The sequence below is a fragment of the Trachemys scripta genome, chromosome 17 (genome assembly GCF_013100865.1).
Source record: "Trachemys scripta elegans isolate TJP31775 chromosome 17, CAS_Tse_1.0, whole genome shotgun sequence".
Taxonomy (NCBI): Eukaryota; Metazoa; Chordata; order Testudines; family Emydidae; genus Trachemys; species Trachemys scripta.
In genome coordinates, this window is record NC_048314.1 from 12695693 (window position 1) to 12712958 (window position 17266).

General features: G+C 43.0%; 1 protein-coding gene across 9 annotated transcripts in view; it reads left to right on the forward strand.

The window, feature by feature from the left end:
* Positions 1 to 13866, forward strand: part of LOC117867266 (collagen alpha-1(XXVII) chain B-like) — a 261780-nt gene extending 247914 nt beyond the window's left edge. For 3 of the 9 annotated variants that reach the window (XM_034752150.1, XM_034752151.1, XM_034752149.1), the window contains 12 exons: positions 2620 to 2673; positions 3393 to 3455; positions 4437 to 4490; positions 5595 to 5630; positions 6089 to 6106; positions 6552 to 6587; positions 6939 to 6965; positions 7277 to 7345; positions 8344 to 8515; positions 8707 to 8834; positions 11875 to 12093; positions 12883 to 13029. In XM_034752150.1, coding sequence (XP_034608041.1) covers positions 2620 to 2673; positions 3393 to 3455; positions 4437 to 4490; positions 5595 to 5630; positions 6089 to 6106; positions 6552 to 6587; positions 6939 to 6965; positions 7277 to 7345; positions 8344 to 8515; positions 8707 to 8834; positions 11875 to 12093; positions 12883 to 13029 — 1023 coding nt within the window. Of the gene's footprint in view, positions 1 to 2619; positions 2674 to 3392; positions 3456 to 4436; positions 4491 to 5594; positions 5631 to 6088; positions 6107 to 6551; positions 6588 to 6938; positions 6966 to 7276; positions 7346 to 8343; positions 8516 to 8706; positions 8835 to 11874; positions 12094 to 12882 lie in introns of all 9 variants that reach the window. The other 6 variants (XM_034752154.1, XM_034752155.1, XM_034752156.1 and 3 more) reach the window with 6 other exon arrangements.
* The last annotated feature ends 3400 nt before the right edge of the window (positions 13867 to 17266 follow it).

A 17266-nucleotide genomic window follows, 5' to 3' on the forward strand; every position in this document is an offset into this window, starting at 1 on the left:
CATTCCACTCAATCACACTTTCATTTGCACCCACTCAAATGAATCCTTGTCAATCACAATTTGAATGTTACACACCCTGCAGCCATTACTTTGTATTACAGTCCTTAGTGTCTGTCCTACTACACACAGCATCCCTACCTCTAGGAATTAGCGATGAGTAAGCTGACCCAGGATAAGAAAGGTATAAAAGGAACCCTTGCAGCCTGCATTTGGTAGAGCAAAAGATTTAGGAGCAGTACTTAGCAATAAGGATATCTCCTGGTGTGGTAACAATGGTAGTGTAGTGGTAAGTCCAGAGCCAAGAGCATTGTCAGAGGGTATTGTCTACAAAGCAGCTGAGAGCTGTAATTCCCAATGCAGACAGACAAACATACACTAGCTCTGTTTGAGCTAGTGCCTAAGAGTAGCAGCGCCGAAGGTAGCAGTTCAGGCTGGCCACCCAGGTATGTACCTATGGGGCTGAGCGGGATTGTACTTGAGCAACTGAAGTCACTGCCCATCCCACTGCAGCTACACTGCTATTTTTAGGCACTAGTATGACCGCAGCTAGTGCATGTATAACACTGGTATTTATGGCTCCCAGCTGCTGTGCTGACATGCCCCATGAGAATCAAGTGATTGGTGTCCCTGAGAGCCATACAACTTACCAGCCTCAACAAAGGAAATGAAATGTGCGCACCCCCCATTACTAAACCAGGCTGCTGCTGCTTGTGGTTTTTACGTATTGCACTTGTAAGATTGCCTGGCCTAGCTCTTTGCATCAGGCAGAAGGCTGATGCTATATTGGGGGTTTTAATAGTTTAGACGGTAAACGCCTTGGGGCAGAAATAATAACCCTGCTGTGCCTGGTACAGTAAAGAGCACAGTCAGCACTTACTACCTACTTTTGCATCCCTTACTCTCCCTAATATAGAGATCCCCTAAAAAGAGACCACATTAAATCTCTTATTGTACACTGTGTCTGCTCAACGTCGGTTTGTCTTTGCAGCCAATGGGATCTTCAACTGTTTGAAATATGTATGCATGCTGGCTTGTTTGTTCCCCTTCCAAGATAGACCAAGCATCACAACCAATGAGATCATCAGTGCAGTTAAGCACCTAGCAATGTGTTCAGATTAGGTTTATATCTGTCTATGCCAGTGTTGGACCCCATTCTCCTCTGGAATGGGTGAGTTGTCTTCCTTCACTCCAAGGGCAGTGCCACTCTTTAAGAGAGTGTGAGAGACTAGTATGCTGCATGCGCCACCATCCTAGAAGAAGAGTCTAAGTGGCCAAGGAGGTCATAGGCTCCTGGCTCAAGAAGCAATGTCAATTTGAGTCTCATTATGTCCTTTTTGTGTATATGAGTGGCAGATTCATGTACCCAATATTCATTCCTGGAGGTTGTTACATAAATATTTATCCAGGCCTCTTGGATAAGATGTTCCTGTAACTTAGTACACATCTCCTTTTCCTCTAGATCCCTTCTTGCTTTGCATTTATTTGTGCTGCCTGCCACTCCATGGAGAGAGATTCTCCTACTGTGGGAGCAGCAGCAGTAGGTTTCCTTTCCAGGATCCATAAACGAATAGTTAAGGTTTTTTTTTATCCTTGGAAAGCTTCTTGTACTCTACAGATTTCAAACAGGCTTTTTTCTCACTACCATGGCAGGAAAAGCTTCCTACCAGCAAGGTCTATTAGACTCTGGAATCACCTTGTGAGAGAAGTGGTGGAGTCCTCATCACCTAAATCATTTACAACGGGGCTGAACAAGACATGTTTCCATCTCCTTTATTACTAGGATTCTAGAGTCATCATGCTTATATTTTTGTCCTAATCTTTTCCTAAACATCCTGAGTCACTTTGCATGTTGATATTCAGTTAGTCTATAGCTACCAAAGAGCTTGCATCTCAAAATATAGAAATGAGGGTGTTCACATGCAGATTTGTGTTTCTTCCATTTTTATTACTGGTTACATGTATTATGACAGTGTCCATTATGTGTTAATCCAAGTTTGGATCACACACCCTAACTGTTCAAAGGTGATTTTTTTTTTTCCTTGAAAATGTGAGCGATAATCCTTGGAGGCATTTTTGAAATGGGCAAGAGTTGAAAAAATATTTGTTTCCTGGTTTTTAAAGTTCTAAGCACATACTTTTCTACAGACAAAACGACTGCAGCTTGAAATGGGCCTTCATGAGGAGTCAGCTTGGCTTAGTTTGTATTAAAAAGCAAACCAGCGTTTTCATTTGACAGTTATCAGTGTCTGAAGCTGTGCAAATGTATGGGCCGTAGAGACCTTTAAGGAAGCTCATGGAGCAAACATTCCTCTCCCCTGACCATGGCCCAAACTCCCAAGCTGTACCTTATTACACCTTCTACCAACTTGGCAGTGGGGAGGAGAGACTATGCTAATATCTTAATTCAACCACATGGGAAGATCTCAAATTCTCTTTCCCAGAACAGCTGATTTCCTTTCCAAGTCTTCATAATTCCAGGCTTAGAGAGAGGGAAATAGAAACATCCATAAGTATTTTTCAACCTAAGTGTCAGGAACCTTTTGGTGATAAGCCATTTAAGATCAAATGTATTGCTCTTGGTTGCTCTTTCATTTGTCTTTGCTTGGCTGTTATTTCCAGGGGGACTTTGGCGAGTCAGGATTTCCAGGGATTGCAGGCATGTTTGGGCCAAAGGTAAGACACTTCTTTGTATCTCATGGGCTCTACAGTGTCTGTATAGAGCAGACATTCTGTTTCTCACTTTACTGTGGTAGATGGATTACTGGGAACAGACATGTGCTTCTTGGAGATCCAGTGCAGACGGCAGCAAATTTCTTTACAGGTGCCTCTCCAGAAACTACTGTACCCAAATAATGATTCCTAATTACTTTAGTTTACTTCTGTTTAGCTGTTTGAGCCACACTCAACTTCTAAAATCATCCCTAAAACACTGAAGTTACAGTCATCTTGGTGGAGCTCATATTCCCACCAGGATGGATGGTGGGATGGAACATTAATCCCTTCTGTTTTTTTGACTCATGAATGTCTCTATTGCCTTTGCTCTGTCAGAAGAGACTCCCATCTTCATCATCTATAGTTATCCTATCAAAAGACCCTGCTGGGTGACACCGGTGTTGTGTGCCCTTATGTAGGTTTTACACCCGTTTTATCTGAACATCTCCTGTGACCTTAGATCTAAGTTACCAAAGAAAAAGGACCATCCTGCTTTCTAGAGAATGTGGGGGGGGGGGGGAGGGGAATTTTCAGAACATGGGAGTAGGCCCACAGTTTAAAAAAAAAAAATCAGGACTTACATACTTTTTGTCTTTATTCCAGAGTAGTAAGCAAAGAAACAAACCTTGTGTGCATCTGTTGAGGGTCTTTCAAGATTTATATCTGACTTTTATCTACAGGGACCACCAGGAAACCTTGGGTTCAAAGGAATTCAGGGCCCACGGGGACCACCGGGTCTTATGGTGAGTTCTTTGAACTTTTATTCTAATTTTAGAACTTTCTTGTCCCCCCTCCCCCCCACGCATCTGCTGTTTTTTCTCAGGACAGGCTGTGGGCCAAACCCTGAGCTGCTCAAAAAGGAGGACTAAAGCGGACTTTAACACAGCACATTTGACATACACACTAATCAGAAGCTGCAGTTCAGCTGGGTCATACAGTAACACATGTACAAGATACTACGCCACCCTTATTTGACAACCTTTGGTCTCAACACCACATTCTAACTATCCCAAACACAATTCTACTCCCCCTTTACTAGAAAACTGCAGTTAAGCAACTAATTATTGTTGTCCCCTTAAGTCACTAGGATGAATTTCAATGTAAATAGAGGTTTTAAATTAGCTGTGTCCGGCATGCTATGTTACCCGGAAGGCAATTTTTTACAATGCTGCTAGTCTCCAGTAGAGATTCCCCACCATGAGGACTCTCAACTGTCTAATAAAACACTTCCCAAAGATATGGTCTCATTATCCAGTCAGGTCTTATTTTACATACTCCATGTAGTGAATTCATTAACAGTGCACTGAAGTAATGGCAGTAGCAACCTGCACTTCAAGAGCTTTATGGTGGAAGGAGGACAGGAGTTCTGGGCTGTGAATGCCTATTCCATGGATACAATAAGTTAGTTCCCACTGCTGGGATTGATTTCTGAGGAAAAGGAAACCAGGAAGACACTTTTTGAAAATGTATGAGATCCCAGAGATGCTCCTTAAACTCTGGGGCTCTCAACACAGCAGAAGTTGTCCTTTAAAATGTCTCTGATTCAGCTGTTAGGAATGAAAAGGCAACTCCTGCATCCTTAAAGGGGGCAAGAATGGGGAATCACTATATCTTTGTACTGGGTATGGAGCCCTGTGATATTCAACAGGTCTAGTTTGGTAAGAAATGACTTCCATTCCCTAAACCCCAGTTCATAAATATCTTTTTCTTGCTTTCTGTTTTAGGGAAAGGAAGGTATTATTGGGCCGCTTGGAATTCTGGGTCCCACAGGAAGCTCAGTAAGTGTCTCTTTTCTCTGCCCATAATGATTGTGAGTATTTAGACCAGTACTTGCTGCTTCCTCAGAAGTCTCTGAATTTCACTTACTAGCTCTGTATAAGTGCAGAACTAAACCTCATCTGAATTAACGGGGCAAAAAAAGTTTATTTTTATAGAATAAGCCAACAAAAGTGCAGCTGCAGTCACAGGGGTAGTGGGAATTCTTAGTTTATAAATTAGCAACAGCCATATTTAAGTAGGGGTTTGGGGTGGGAAGGATTAGACTGTTAAGGATGATATATTTTATTTATAAGCTGTGGAGCTGGCTTTGGAAAAGAACTCCTCTCACATTTAGGTACCTCAGCAAGAAGTGAGATTTTCAAGAGTTTAGCACCAAATGTGCTGAGCTCCTCTGAAAATTTGGCCAAGTATCACAATGGGAAATATTAGTTTCTGAGCATTTCTGAAGACCTGGCCCAGGGCTCCTATTCTTACCCCAACTCCTAAAATCCAAAAGGGGGCACTCAGTCAAAACTTTCTAAAAATAAAGAATAAAATCTTTCAAAGTCAAATAAAATGGCATAATAAAATAAGAGGGGGGAAGCAGAGAACCAACTGCACACAGGAACTGATGTTGATAAAGATGAAAAAAATCTATGGGAAAATACAAGGATTAGTCCATTAGTTTTAAAAGTGAGGAGGGATGAGCTGAATTAGATGTCCCAGGGAAGGAAATATGTAAAACCCTAATCAGCAGGTGGGGTTCAGAACAAGTACACACCTTGCAACTCTGACACCAAACAGCATATATGCACCAGAGGTGCTGTATCGGTTACAAAGAGGCTGCTCCCTTGCCATGCACATGTTTAGCCATACTTCAGCCTAGAAGTTTATAAACATTCCTTTCTGTTCACTTGTAATCTGTGAAACTTTCAATAACACTAGCTACTTTTTTCCCCAAAGAAGGGAAACAAGTAAGACAACCAGCCATGTTTTGTTTAGAGATACAGTTGGGCCACATGCAGAGAGTTTTTCACCAAAACATGTCAAACCCTCAACATGATGATTACTCTTATTAGAAGCCTGCCTGATTCTAATCACGTTCTATGTGGTTCTTTAAATAGGGTCCCAAAGGAGACAAAGGCAGCCGTGGTGAAACGGTAAGTGCTCTTCCAGAATCCTTCAGGTACCGCAGCTGCATAGGAGGCTGTTCTCAGATTGGGTAGACAGAGGATACCAGACAGGTGGAATAAGAGGGAGCAAAACTAACTCAGCCTTTCATCTTCCAAGATAGATACAGTGAGTTTCATGCAGTTTTACTGTGTGTGCATTTTTCAGAGGAGACTTTTATAGAAAGATGTCCCTTTCCGCTCTGCATAGACATTAAAGATCCCAAGGCCCTTTTCAAATAACTGGGGATTCTGCCTCAATATCCTTTACCATAATTTCCCTTCCCACTATTGCTGTGCACTATGATGGGCCCAGGTTTCCTGCTGCCCTCGAATGGGGCTGCATTTTGATATAGCTTCTAAACCATACTGGGAACCCTTGGGATGAAAGGACACTACATTAGAGGCATGCAATCTTTTGACAAACTCCTCCTGATTTTCTTCTGCAGGGTTTGCAAGGTCCAAGGGTGAGTATTTCAGACAACTGTTTTCTGGCTGTCATTATCCTTGCTTGAATAAACTGATGTGCTGCAAACTCAGGTGCTGCAAAGTTAGGAGGGAGTGAGAGGAACTATGGACAGTAGGGAAAGTTTTTTAAAAAATTTAAAAAATGGGGGATGGCCTGGGACCAGAGAGGTGCAGCCACGTGCCACTAAGGATGGCTGAGACTAAGGATGAAAAAAGCATGAGAGCTCCATTAGGAGACAATATAGCATAGTAAAAAGCTGCACTGTGGGTAGATATGGCCAGCGCCTGTCCCCACAAAGGGTTCCGATGGAGGACACTAATATGTTGAAGAGCTGGAAGATTTTTAGGAGAGAATAGATATTGGAGGGGGCTCATCTTTTTCTGGGATACAGGGATGAATAATTTCACTGCTGGCATTTTACTCACTGATGCTTTTCTCTTTAGGGTCCCCCAGGCCCACGAGGACTCCCTGGGCCTCCGGTATGTACATCGGGAAAGGGTTCAGAGGATGATGAACCGTATTATTGAAAGTGACTAGGCCCTAGCCAAAGAGACTGTTCACTCATTTGGAAATTACACTTTGACTTCTCCTGTAAAAATAAATTACTTCACAGGGAGTTTACATGTCTGAATGAACTAATGGCTGTAAAGCACTTGGAGATCTGTAGCTCTAAAGTGCAATATAGGAAATAATGTTGCTGCTACTCTCCCCTCTGTAGTGAGGACCCCACAGGAAAGAGGGATAATCTCAAAAGGGGAATCAAATTCTTTGACAATATTGTGCATTGATCATAAAAATCAGTCAGTTACGTTTTTTCTTTTGGTTTCTAGGGGCCAACAAGAATTCCAGCTTCATTTGTAAGTTGCTGGGTTTTATTCTATACAATAGATTTGTTATTGTTGATAGTGAGTGAAGTTGTGATATGCACATGTGAACATATGCAGAGCTCAGAAACTCTCAAGTGCCCTGCTTTGCCAAGCTGATATCCCCTAGAACATCCCCCCCCCTACATGGACTGAGCAGAAGATACCATTCTAGCAGGATATTGCTTGTATCTGGCACCTAGATATAGAGAAACATGTACTGCTTGTGCTAAGGACACTCATCTCCTGTTATAGATTGGTCTAATGATCTCCTAAAATGCCATTATCATATTTTCCTCCACCAGCAGCAGGATGGCTTTGGTGCAGCATTCCAGACAATGATGGACTCGAACACTGCACTCAAGTCTACAGAGGTACCAGCATGCTTTTCAACCTACCAAGCTTTGATACAGATGCAGAGTGCTGCACTGTGTAATCCTAAAGAGGGGAAACAGCCTTTCATGCCATCTTGCCTGCTCTTTTTATGTAAAGCAATTCCATCTTCCCAATTGCCTTCCATGATCCTATCCCTCTACCAGTATATAACACAAAGCCTGAATGCATGGTTCTTACTCAGTTGACTTCAGTAGGAATTTTGCCTGTAGAAGGACAGCAGGATTAGGCTTTGCTTTGTTAATCTTGTGCAACCCTTAACCTTTCTTTTCTCACACCTCTTTTCAATGAGATGTCCAGTCTCTCTTGATCATTTAAAGGGCTCTCAATCTGAGCTGCGTTCAAAATGTTTCTATTCAAGAAGAGGTGTGCTCTAGACTACAAATGCATTGCTTCTTTTCTAAAGAACCCCACTGTTCACACTGAGAACAGACGAATATGTTTAAGGCCCCCCATCAGTTCCAAGACCTAGAATGCTCCTGTTCTGCTATTGGAAAAAGGTGGGGAGGCATCATCCCCATCGTAAAGTAGTATTGCAAAACTTTAGCCAATGCACGTTATTGGCAGGACTGGATTGGGCTGCCATCAGAGAATGCTTGTGCTCTCTGAATAGAATCTGGAGGGGGGCTTCTGCCCTCTTAATGTTTTGCTTCTCTCTTTTGGGGAACAGTGATGAATAGCTGGGACCATCTAGTGTCAGTCATGCTTCCTTCTTTATAGTGTGCATGTGGGAAAGTTCCCAATTCAAAACAGGTAGCTAGGACTGTTTGGACAGAGTGGCATTGGTCACTTCCATTACTGACTATGCCTTTTGCCTGTGGTGTTTTTCTCAAGAATACAAAGGGATCAGTTACCATGGTTATGGGTTCTGATGCTGTATCTAGCCAAGGCAGCATTTGTTTGTGGGGGATTCTCAAACTGCAGCAGTTCTGTCAAGCTCAACAGTCAGTGCCTAACTGCCATCTTCTCTCTTCCACAGCAGAGCTATCAACATTCAGACCTTCTGATGCTAGACCAGGAAGGAGAGATCTTTAAGACTCTACACTACCTCAGCAACCTCATCCAGAGCATCAAAAGACCCCTGGGAACCAAGGAGAACCCTGCACGCATCTGTCGAGACCTCATGAACTGTGAACAGAAGATGGGTGATGGTAAGCAGCACAACCATGTCCTGGGAGTTCTCCCAGCCGCAAGAGGGATACATGTATAGGGCCAGTTAAAGCAGGGGACTAGCATATTTACAGTATGCAGAGAAATTAAAAATCACTTCTGCGGACACCTTTCTGGATCTCGTGCATGGGAAATGCTGACAGGTTCACTCACCCATTCTTCCTCATCGCAGCTTGCTCCCTTTCTTCAGGTACTTACTGGATTGACCCAAATCTTGGCTGTTCTTCAGACACCATTCAAGTCACCTGTAACTTCACCAAAGGTGGACAGACATGTCTCAGCCCCATCACTGCCTCTAAGGTACACACAGTTCTACCACTGTCTCTCAGCGGCCTTCCCCTCCCACTAAAAAGCAAATGCTATGTTATTAAAATGGGATTTAGGGCAGTGCATAACAATGTATGTTGATTTGTGCCTAAGGGGGTAGAATTTACAACTGCTGTATCAATTTCCTCACATTATTGGGTATGCATTAGTTCCTATATTGCTGTTTTACCAGTTTTGCAAAAAAAAAAAAAGTTTGCTTATTATTCTTCCCCAATTACATTCTAACACTGTTCTTTGTCTGTATTATGGCTGAAACCATGACAACCCTTATTAGACTGCCCCACCTCCTCTCCAGCTCGTCCATAGTGATCAGGGAATGAATGCTAAGGTTCTACCAATACATGGGTAATTTATCAGTATCATTAGTAGAAGTAGATGAATATTCCAAACAAGCTTCCAAAAATATTTTGTTGAACTTTTAAATTAAGTCCCTTCGTTCATGTCTCTGTATTTGCTTTCCATAAATGGTTGTGAAAAACACTTCAAATCATGTGCACAAGCACTTTAGAGTGAAATCCTGTCTTAACTGACTTCAATGGGAGCAGGATTTCACCACAGAATTTTAAATTCCCCCATACAACGAGGTGCTTGCAAATGCACACTTATCCAACTCGGGACCAGAAACAGTATTGTATGACTATAAGGTGGATAGAAAGCTGGCTAGATCGTCGGGCTCAACGGGTAGCGATCAATGGCTCCATGTCTAGTTGGCAGCTGGTACAAGCAGAGTGCCCCAAGGGTCGGTCCTGTTCAATATCTTCATTAATGATCTGGAGGATGGCATGGACTGCACCCTTAGCAAGTTTGCAGATGACACTAAACTGGGAGGAGTGGTAGATATGCTGGAGGGTAGGTATAGGATACAGAGGGACCTAAGGGTTACAGTGGACAAGAAGCTGGATATGAATCAATAGTGTGCCCTTGTTGCCAAGAAGGCTAACGGCATTTTGGGCTGTATAAGCTGCCAGCAGATCGTGATCGTTCCCCTTTGACATTGGTGAGGCCTCCTCTGGAGTACTGTGTCTAGTTTTGGGCCCCACACTATAAGGAGGAGGTGGAAAAATTGGAGAGAGTCCAGCGGAGGACAACAAAAATGATTAGGGGGCTGGAGCACATGACTTATGAGGAGAGGCTGAGGGAAGTGGGATTGTTTAGTCTGCAGAAGAAAAGAATGAGGGGGGATTTGATAGCTGCTTTTAACTACCTGAAAGGGAGTGTCAAAGAGGATGGATCTAGACTGTTCTCAGTGGTAGCAGATGACAGAACAAGGAGTAATGGTCTCAAGTTACAGTGGGGGAGGTTTAGGTTGGCTATTAGGAAAAATGTTTTCACGAGGAGGGTGGTGAAGCACTGGAATGGGTTACCTAGGGAGGTGGTGGAATCCCCTTCCTTGGAGGTTTTAAAGGCCAGGCTTGACAAAGCTCTGGCTGGGATGAATTAGTGGGAATTGGTCCTGCTTTGAGCAGGGGGTTGGACTAGATACCTCCTGAGGTCCCTTCCAACCCTGATATTCTATGATACAAGAGACAATTCAGCCAAAAGAAGCCACCTACATACTGTGAAACCTCAAACCAGTCAGAAACAGAACAATGATGCTTGCTGCATCAGCACCAATGGTGGAGTCCATGCAAAGTCAGGAGTCTGCAAGGAGTTGTTAAGCTGTTCAGAATTCAGTTGGCTTCAAGGAAACCTGACATAAAATCAAGAGCCCACTTCCCACCTGAAAAAAAAAAAAAAAACAAAAAAAAACACCCCCACACCTGACATTAATTGGCCCCTCAACAGAGAAGCCCTTGGGACTGAATTTCTCTCCAATCCTTTGATGGGGTGCTACTAGTTCACAGGTGTATTGGCTGGGTAGTGTGGTGAAAGTTTGTCCTGTCACTGCCCCTGCTGCATGACTCACTGGAGGACTTATCTTCAGGATTGTTTACGGAGCCCTGAACTCCCACAGTGTTGCAACTGAGCAGAAGATTCAATAGCAGGAGGACTGGAATTCTGCTTGGTCCCTTTAAACAAAGCACATCCTGCTTCTTGCCTTCTAGGCTTCCTTACTGAGGGCCTAGGCTGGTTTGAAACTGCCCTGGCTACACTCTGGTTAGAAAACATATTTCAAACCCTTTGTTGTTTAAAGCTGTGCCAGACTAGTCTAATAGAACTGTGCAGTTATGACAGATAGGCCTCATCTCACCCTGCTTCTTTGCAGAAGCAAGTTTTGAACCAGGGGCTCACACTACTTTTCTTACTAGATTAACAGGTTCCTCAGTATATTACAAAGTCAGCAATCTGTGTCCCCTGCAAAGGGAAGCAAAATCAAACACAAGAAAACTCTCCAGGCTAGTTCAGCATCTGGCCAGGATCACATTGGGCATATAGATTGAATACAAAAAGGGCTCCCAGTTAAAACTTTAATTCCAGAACCCTGTGACGTTTACATCTGGAGTCAAGTGCCAGCCTTCAGACCTACACTGTAACAAAAATCTTGTGTGTAGCATATTACAAGGACTTCCCTGTGATTTTGAACGGATTCTCCCCCCAACAGCTGTCTAACTTGCCCATTTAGCAAAGTGAAAAAGTTGGGGATAGCCATGGGCAACAGGTATCATAGACCAGGGGAGGCTAAGCCTCCCCAAACCCAGGCCGTGGCCCTGCCCATGCTCCTCCCTAAAGCCCTGCCCTCACTCCCCATGTCCCCTAAAGCCCCTGGGGGGGTCAGGCCCGCCAGCAGCTTGGTGCTGGGGCCAGAGCTCAGGGGTCTGGCCACAGGAGACAGGGGGAGTGCTCGGGACTCCTGTCAGGCACAGGGGGTGCACCCAATGGCTAGCCTCCCCCAAGGGGGGTGGGGGAAAGTCATCTTATGCCCATGGGGACAGCTGTAATGTACATTAATACACTAAATATCTTTGCTGCTGCTTGCACTAACTGCACCACTCTAAGCCTACTGGGTGTACCTTACTCACTGGCTTTGGGATGGGATGTCTTAGTTTTCACATTATCTCTGTCACCTTAACAGCTGGAATTCAACATTGGTAGAGTCCAGATGAACTTCCTTCACCTACTGAGCTCGGAGGTGGTTCAGCACATCACCATCCACTGCTTGAACATGTCAGTGTGGAGGGAAGGGTCAACTGAGAAGCCTTCAGAAAAAGCTGTGCGTTTTAAGGCCTGGAATGGACAGATATTTGAGGCAGAAGGGCCATTCAAGCCCGAGGTGGCAACAGATGATTGCAAGGTACAGAGCCCCTACAACGTGGCCAACAAAGCAGCTAAAAAAAAAAAAAAAAAAAAAACACACACACACCAAACTGACGTCAGAGAAAGTGGGAGAACTGGAGATGCAGCATGCCCAGTCAAGGGGGCTTCACGGGGACATAAGAAACCAGAAGACATTAAATTTAGCCAAAGTCTAAAGACCCTTAGACCATGCTGCAAGATCCACTTATTTGTCAGTACTTCCCCACCATGACCAAAGACAAGAGAATAGTGCTGGAAGAGCATTCGTCTCTATGAACTCCACTATGAGCAATTTGCATACAGATCTAGTTAACGTGGGCAGCACTTACATCCTGCAGTAATAAGTACTATAGAAACGCTTAAAATAGAGAACACATTTGACTACCCTTTTTATTTAGAGGAGTTTTCTGCTTGGAGGCAGTGTGATCTAGTGTATAGAGTCAAGAGATCTGTCTCCTATTCCCAACCCTTGCCCAGGGTCACACTAAGTCAGTGGCAGTCATTCAAATCCACACTTCGAAGGGTGACCTCTAATTGTAGGTGCCCAGCTTAGAGGTTTCATTTTCAGTGATGCTGAGCACTCACAGCTTCTACACACTAGATCACATTGCCTCCACTTCCCCAACCCCTGGTGCCTCATTTTATCACCAGTTCATAGTTATGGCAACTTACCTGTCTCAGTAGATAGGGCTTTTCAGCCATATCTTGATGGAAATTATTCTTCCCCTGAGGGATCTACCAACTCAGCTAATTCACCACTTCCCATTTTCTCTCCCTCTTGGTTTAGATTCAGGATGGACACTGGCACAAGACTGTCCTTACGTTTCGGACACAGGACCCTAACCAGCTGCCAATTATCAACATCTACAACCTTCCACCATCCGAGCCAGGGAAACAGTATCACCTCGAGGTTGGACCCGTGTGCTTCCTTTGAACTGTGACCTCTACAGTGCTCCAAGGTTTTGACCCCTTTTGGGTGGGCCTACATGTTTAAGTAGGATCCCCGTCCCTCTTCAGCACAGATGGCTGGGCCTCGTCATTTGGGTCAACTGTTGCTCTGGCCATAGAGCTCAAAGTCTTAAAGAACCTCGATCTCCTGAACTCAGCAGATTCTCCAGCATAGTCTTGAAAGAAATTTGGGGGGATGCTGACATCAGCCAAGACATGAACAGTGAAGGGGGATCAGGAACTTGAAGGCCAGATGTCACAAGCAATTCCACATACAAAGCTTTTTCCACAACCAAAGAGAGAGAGATCTCAAGAAGAAACCTACAGTGCATATCTTTGTCCTACCCAGTTCCTGAGTTACCAAATGTTCTTTCCATAAAATTAGAGCCTCCCTTTAAGAGCTCATCATCTTCTGGACAGCTCACCGCTGAGTAAGAGAGAGAGATGAAGTTCTCATAAGTGGATTTGCAAGTTGAATCTGGCTGCTCTGTGTACAGGAAGCATTTGATGTGCAATATTAGAAGAGAAACAAATATATAGATATATATTTTATTTAAGCAAAAAAAAAATTAATTTCCTCCTCCTGTGAGCGAGTCTAATAAATGTCCCTTCTCATGTGTGATGATAGGGTGGGGAAAGAGTCCCAAAGTGGAAAACAGAAGTGGTGGGGGGGAAGAGATTGGTGCTAAAATAGAGAGAGAGGATGGGCTCGTCTGGTTTGTTTCTACCTCTCACTGTGAAATCTCTGGTGCTCTTAAAAAAAAAAAAAAAAAAGTGTGTTGTTTTATATATGATTTTAAACTATTTAAGGTTCTGAAGGTGCTACAATGTTTTGCCACAGACCCAAAAAAGCCAACAGCCATAGGGACGTCTCTCTAGAAAGAGAGAAAGTGGGGGGAGGGCAGTTTGTGATCTTCAGCTAAATCAGAAGAAAAAATTGAAATATTTTAAAACACACTAACTTAAAGGCAAATTATTTTTTTTTAAATCTAGCTTTGTAAAGATAATTGCCTTGGGTGTCAGTAAATAGACAACACAAACTATGTCTAAAAATAAGTGTGCCCTTGGGTTTTTTAATGGCATTTCACTGTTTTATTTTTGGGGGGTACAACTCAGCAGCTGTAAGAATTCAATTGTAGGGGAGCCTTGAAGAGAGCTAGTTTGGGTTGTTTTTGTTATATAAATAGTTTTTCTGTGTTGACCATATGTATAGTTTCCTTGCCAGCTCTTCTGTATGCAGTGATTCCCTACAGTGGGATCCAACAGCTGATCTCTTATTTAAAACAAAAAACAAAAAAAACAGTCCTTTGTCAGGACCTGTCTGTCAAAGCTGAAATTACGGTACCTTGTTGCTTCAGAATCCAACCAAGCTTGGAGGGGTTTTTGTTTTGTAGAAATCTAGTCTGTATGTGTAAATTTGGAGTTTTTTTTTTTTTTAAGAGGATAATTATGGTAATCATTTTATTCTACATAAGGAATAATATTAATGTAATCTGAGCTGTACTGTATCAAATGCTTCAGTGCCTGTTTTGGAGTTTTTCATGTCTTGTATGGACTATGGATTATTTTGTTTGGAGAAAAAAAGAGTCATTTTGTGTATTCTTTTTTGCAATTGTCTTCAGTTTGTTTTTCCAATGAGCTAAAAGTTAACAAGATTTTTCAAATACCTCAACTCCCCTTTCGATTCTGGTGCTTTCTCCTCAAAATACCTCAAGCTGCCAGCCCAGGGCTCAGCCATTGAGTGCCTCTCATCCCAGATCAGTCTTCAGCTCTTAAGGGCCTTTGTGTTGAAGTTACCATAATCTCATCTCTTGCTTGCTTCTTTCCTTGCCCCCCCCCCCCCACACACACACACATTCTCTGTCCCATTTCTCACCCTCTTGTTGATGGTTTGTTATGTTTCGTGAGGTTGGAATTTCCATTTGTTCACCTTAAACTTTTTTTTTTTTTTTTTTTTGGAACTTTAAATAAATATTTAAAACTGAAGCAATGAAATGGGACTTTCATGGTTTTTTGCTTCTTCACAGGAAATTAAGATGGGTTAGTGGAGTAGTAATATCTTCAGGTTCAAAGCTCTAACACAGGTGGAGCTTAAATCTAAACTTAGCCCCCCACAATCCTGCAACTAGCACCCTGGGGATAGAGCACATCACCTGCATAGAAAGTCCTATTTGCATGGGCAGGGTTCTGCCTATCTGACACTCATTGCAGGATGAAGTCCATTGCTGCAAAGAGACCAATTGATAGACCCTTTCTCTGAAAAACAAACAAATCCTAAAAAATCCTCACAAAAGATTCACCAGCTCAGGCACTAAATCCTCCATTTAGCCATAATAGAAAACACAAAATATTGATCCATCAAAATCGCTTTCCCTTCAGGTTACTCTCTCTGCTGGAAAGAAAGCAGCTAGCACTAGTCTTTTCCACTAGACTCCATTTACCCCACACAGCTGTGTAAAGTTTCAAAACTGTTAATTTTTGATTGGGTGTGAGCAGGACAAAATTTGTACATTAGAGCTAAGTTTTAGTCCAGGTACCTACTGCACCTGCTGGTTTTGCCAGGACTGCCTTCAGTTAAGTTGGGAAGATGCATGGCCTGGTACAATAGAATGAGCTTCCATTCAACTGGTAATAGCTACCCATATTACAACTAGAGCTCACTGTATGCATAGACCAGTTTGGATTTCCCACCGCAGCAGCTAGCATCCTGCTTCCTAGAAGAAAGTTAGACATTGCAGCTTTAAACTGTGATTCAGTGCTGCTTTGCATAAGTTCCCATCAACATAGGTGACTTTTTGCCAGATATTCCCTATCCCTCCCTCCAACCCTATGCTAGGTTTGAAGGGAAATCATAATCAGAGGCAGGCAGTTGTGGAATTTTTGCTATTATTGCATAATGGAACTGATGGCAAACAGTTCCAGATAAACTTTGACAATGTGTCGAAAGAAGCACAGGCACTGAAGGGCTGATTATGTCTGATCCAAGTCCACCATTATTCAATCACAAAATGTTAGTGTTCAGCAAAGAGACATTTAATGTCATCAATAAAGGACAAATACCAGCGCACACAATTAGCTACACATACAGCTATGTGGCCACCAGCCCATCATCATATTATATACCCACCAAACAAAAGGATACAAAGCATAAGGATTAAAAGCAATTAACTCACTCTGAAGCTAGAGAAGTCATAACAGTAAAAAAAGAGTCCATTCACATTGCACTGGCAGTTCCTTTGCCTTATGTGCATGCTTGGTGTTTGACAAGTGGGTCTCTGTCTTCCAAGGACTGTCTCTAATGTATCATCTAAAAAGATTAAGTATCAGAGGGTAGCCGTGTTAGTCTGTATCTACAAAAACAACATGGAGTCTGGTGGCACCTTAAAGACTAACAGATTTATTTGGGCATAAGCTTTCGTGCATAGCTATGCATCTGAAGAAGTGAGGTTTTTACTCACAAAAGCTTATGCCCAAATAAATCTGTTAGTCTTTAAGGTGCCACCAGACTCCTTGTTGTTTTAAAAAGATTAAGAAATAGCTAAGTGAGGGAAGCTGGATTATCAGGATCTAGAGAAATGGCAGAGGAGGAAAGGCAGGTTATAAAGGCCATTTTATCAATACAAAGCTAGATCTATTAGTCTGGTGAGAGTGCTAGTGCAATAGTTGAACAGTGAATCCAGTAAGGCAATCTACAGGGATTAATGGTGTAATGAACAAAAGTAATGCATACAAGTGGCATAAGACAAGCCCTCTCAAAGGGCTCAGATACTCTGGTGATGGGGGCAATGTAAGAAGCTAGATAAAAAGCCAAGGTTGAATAAAGGGCCCAAATCTTCTCTCCTTTACACTAGTGCAACTCTCAAGTCAATGGAATTATACTGGCATGATAGAAGATTTATTTTGGCATTGCAGACAATGAAAGAGCTGAAAACAAAGGGGTTTTACTTGGAGGATTCTGCCACTCTTCAATGTCTCGCTGTGGGCACGGCTTAGCACCTTCCTGGGAATGGTATCCCTAGTCACCCTACACAGGGCTTAACAGCGCTAGCAGCCAGTTTATAAGCCACACTGACACTAAGCCAATGTAGCAAGATATGAAAGTTCCCTAAGGATTTTAGTCTGCTCTAGCTACAGCCTCAGCATGTCCCATTGACACAGACCCAAAAGCATAAGGCTGTTAAAGTGCCACTTTGAGGCTTCTTTAGTCAAACATACATAGTCGC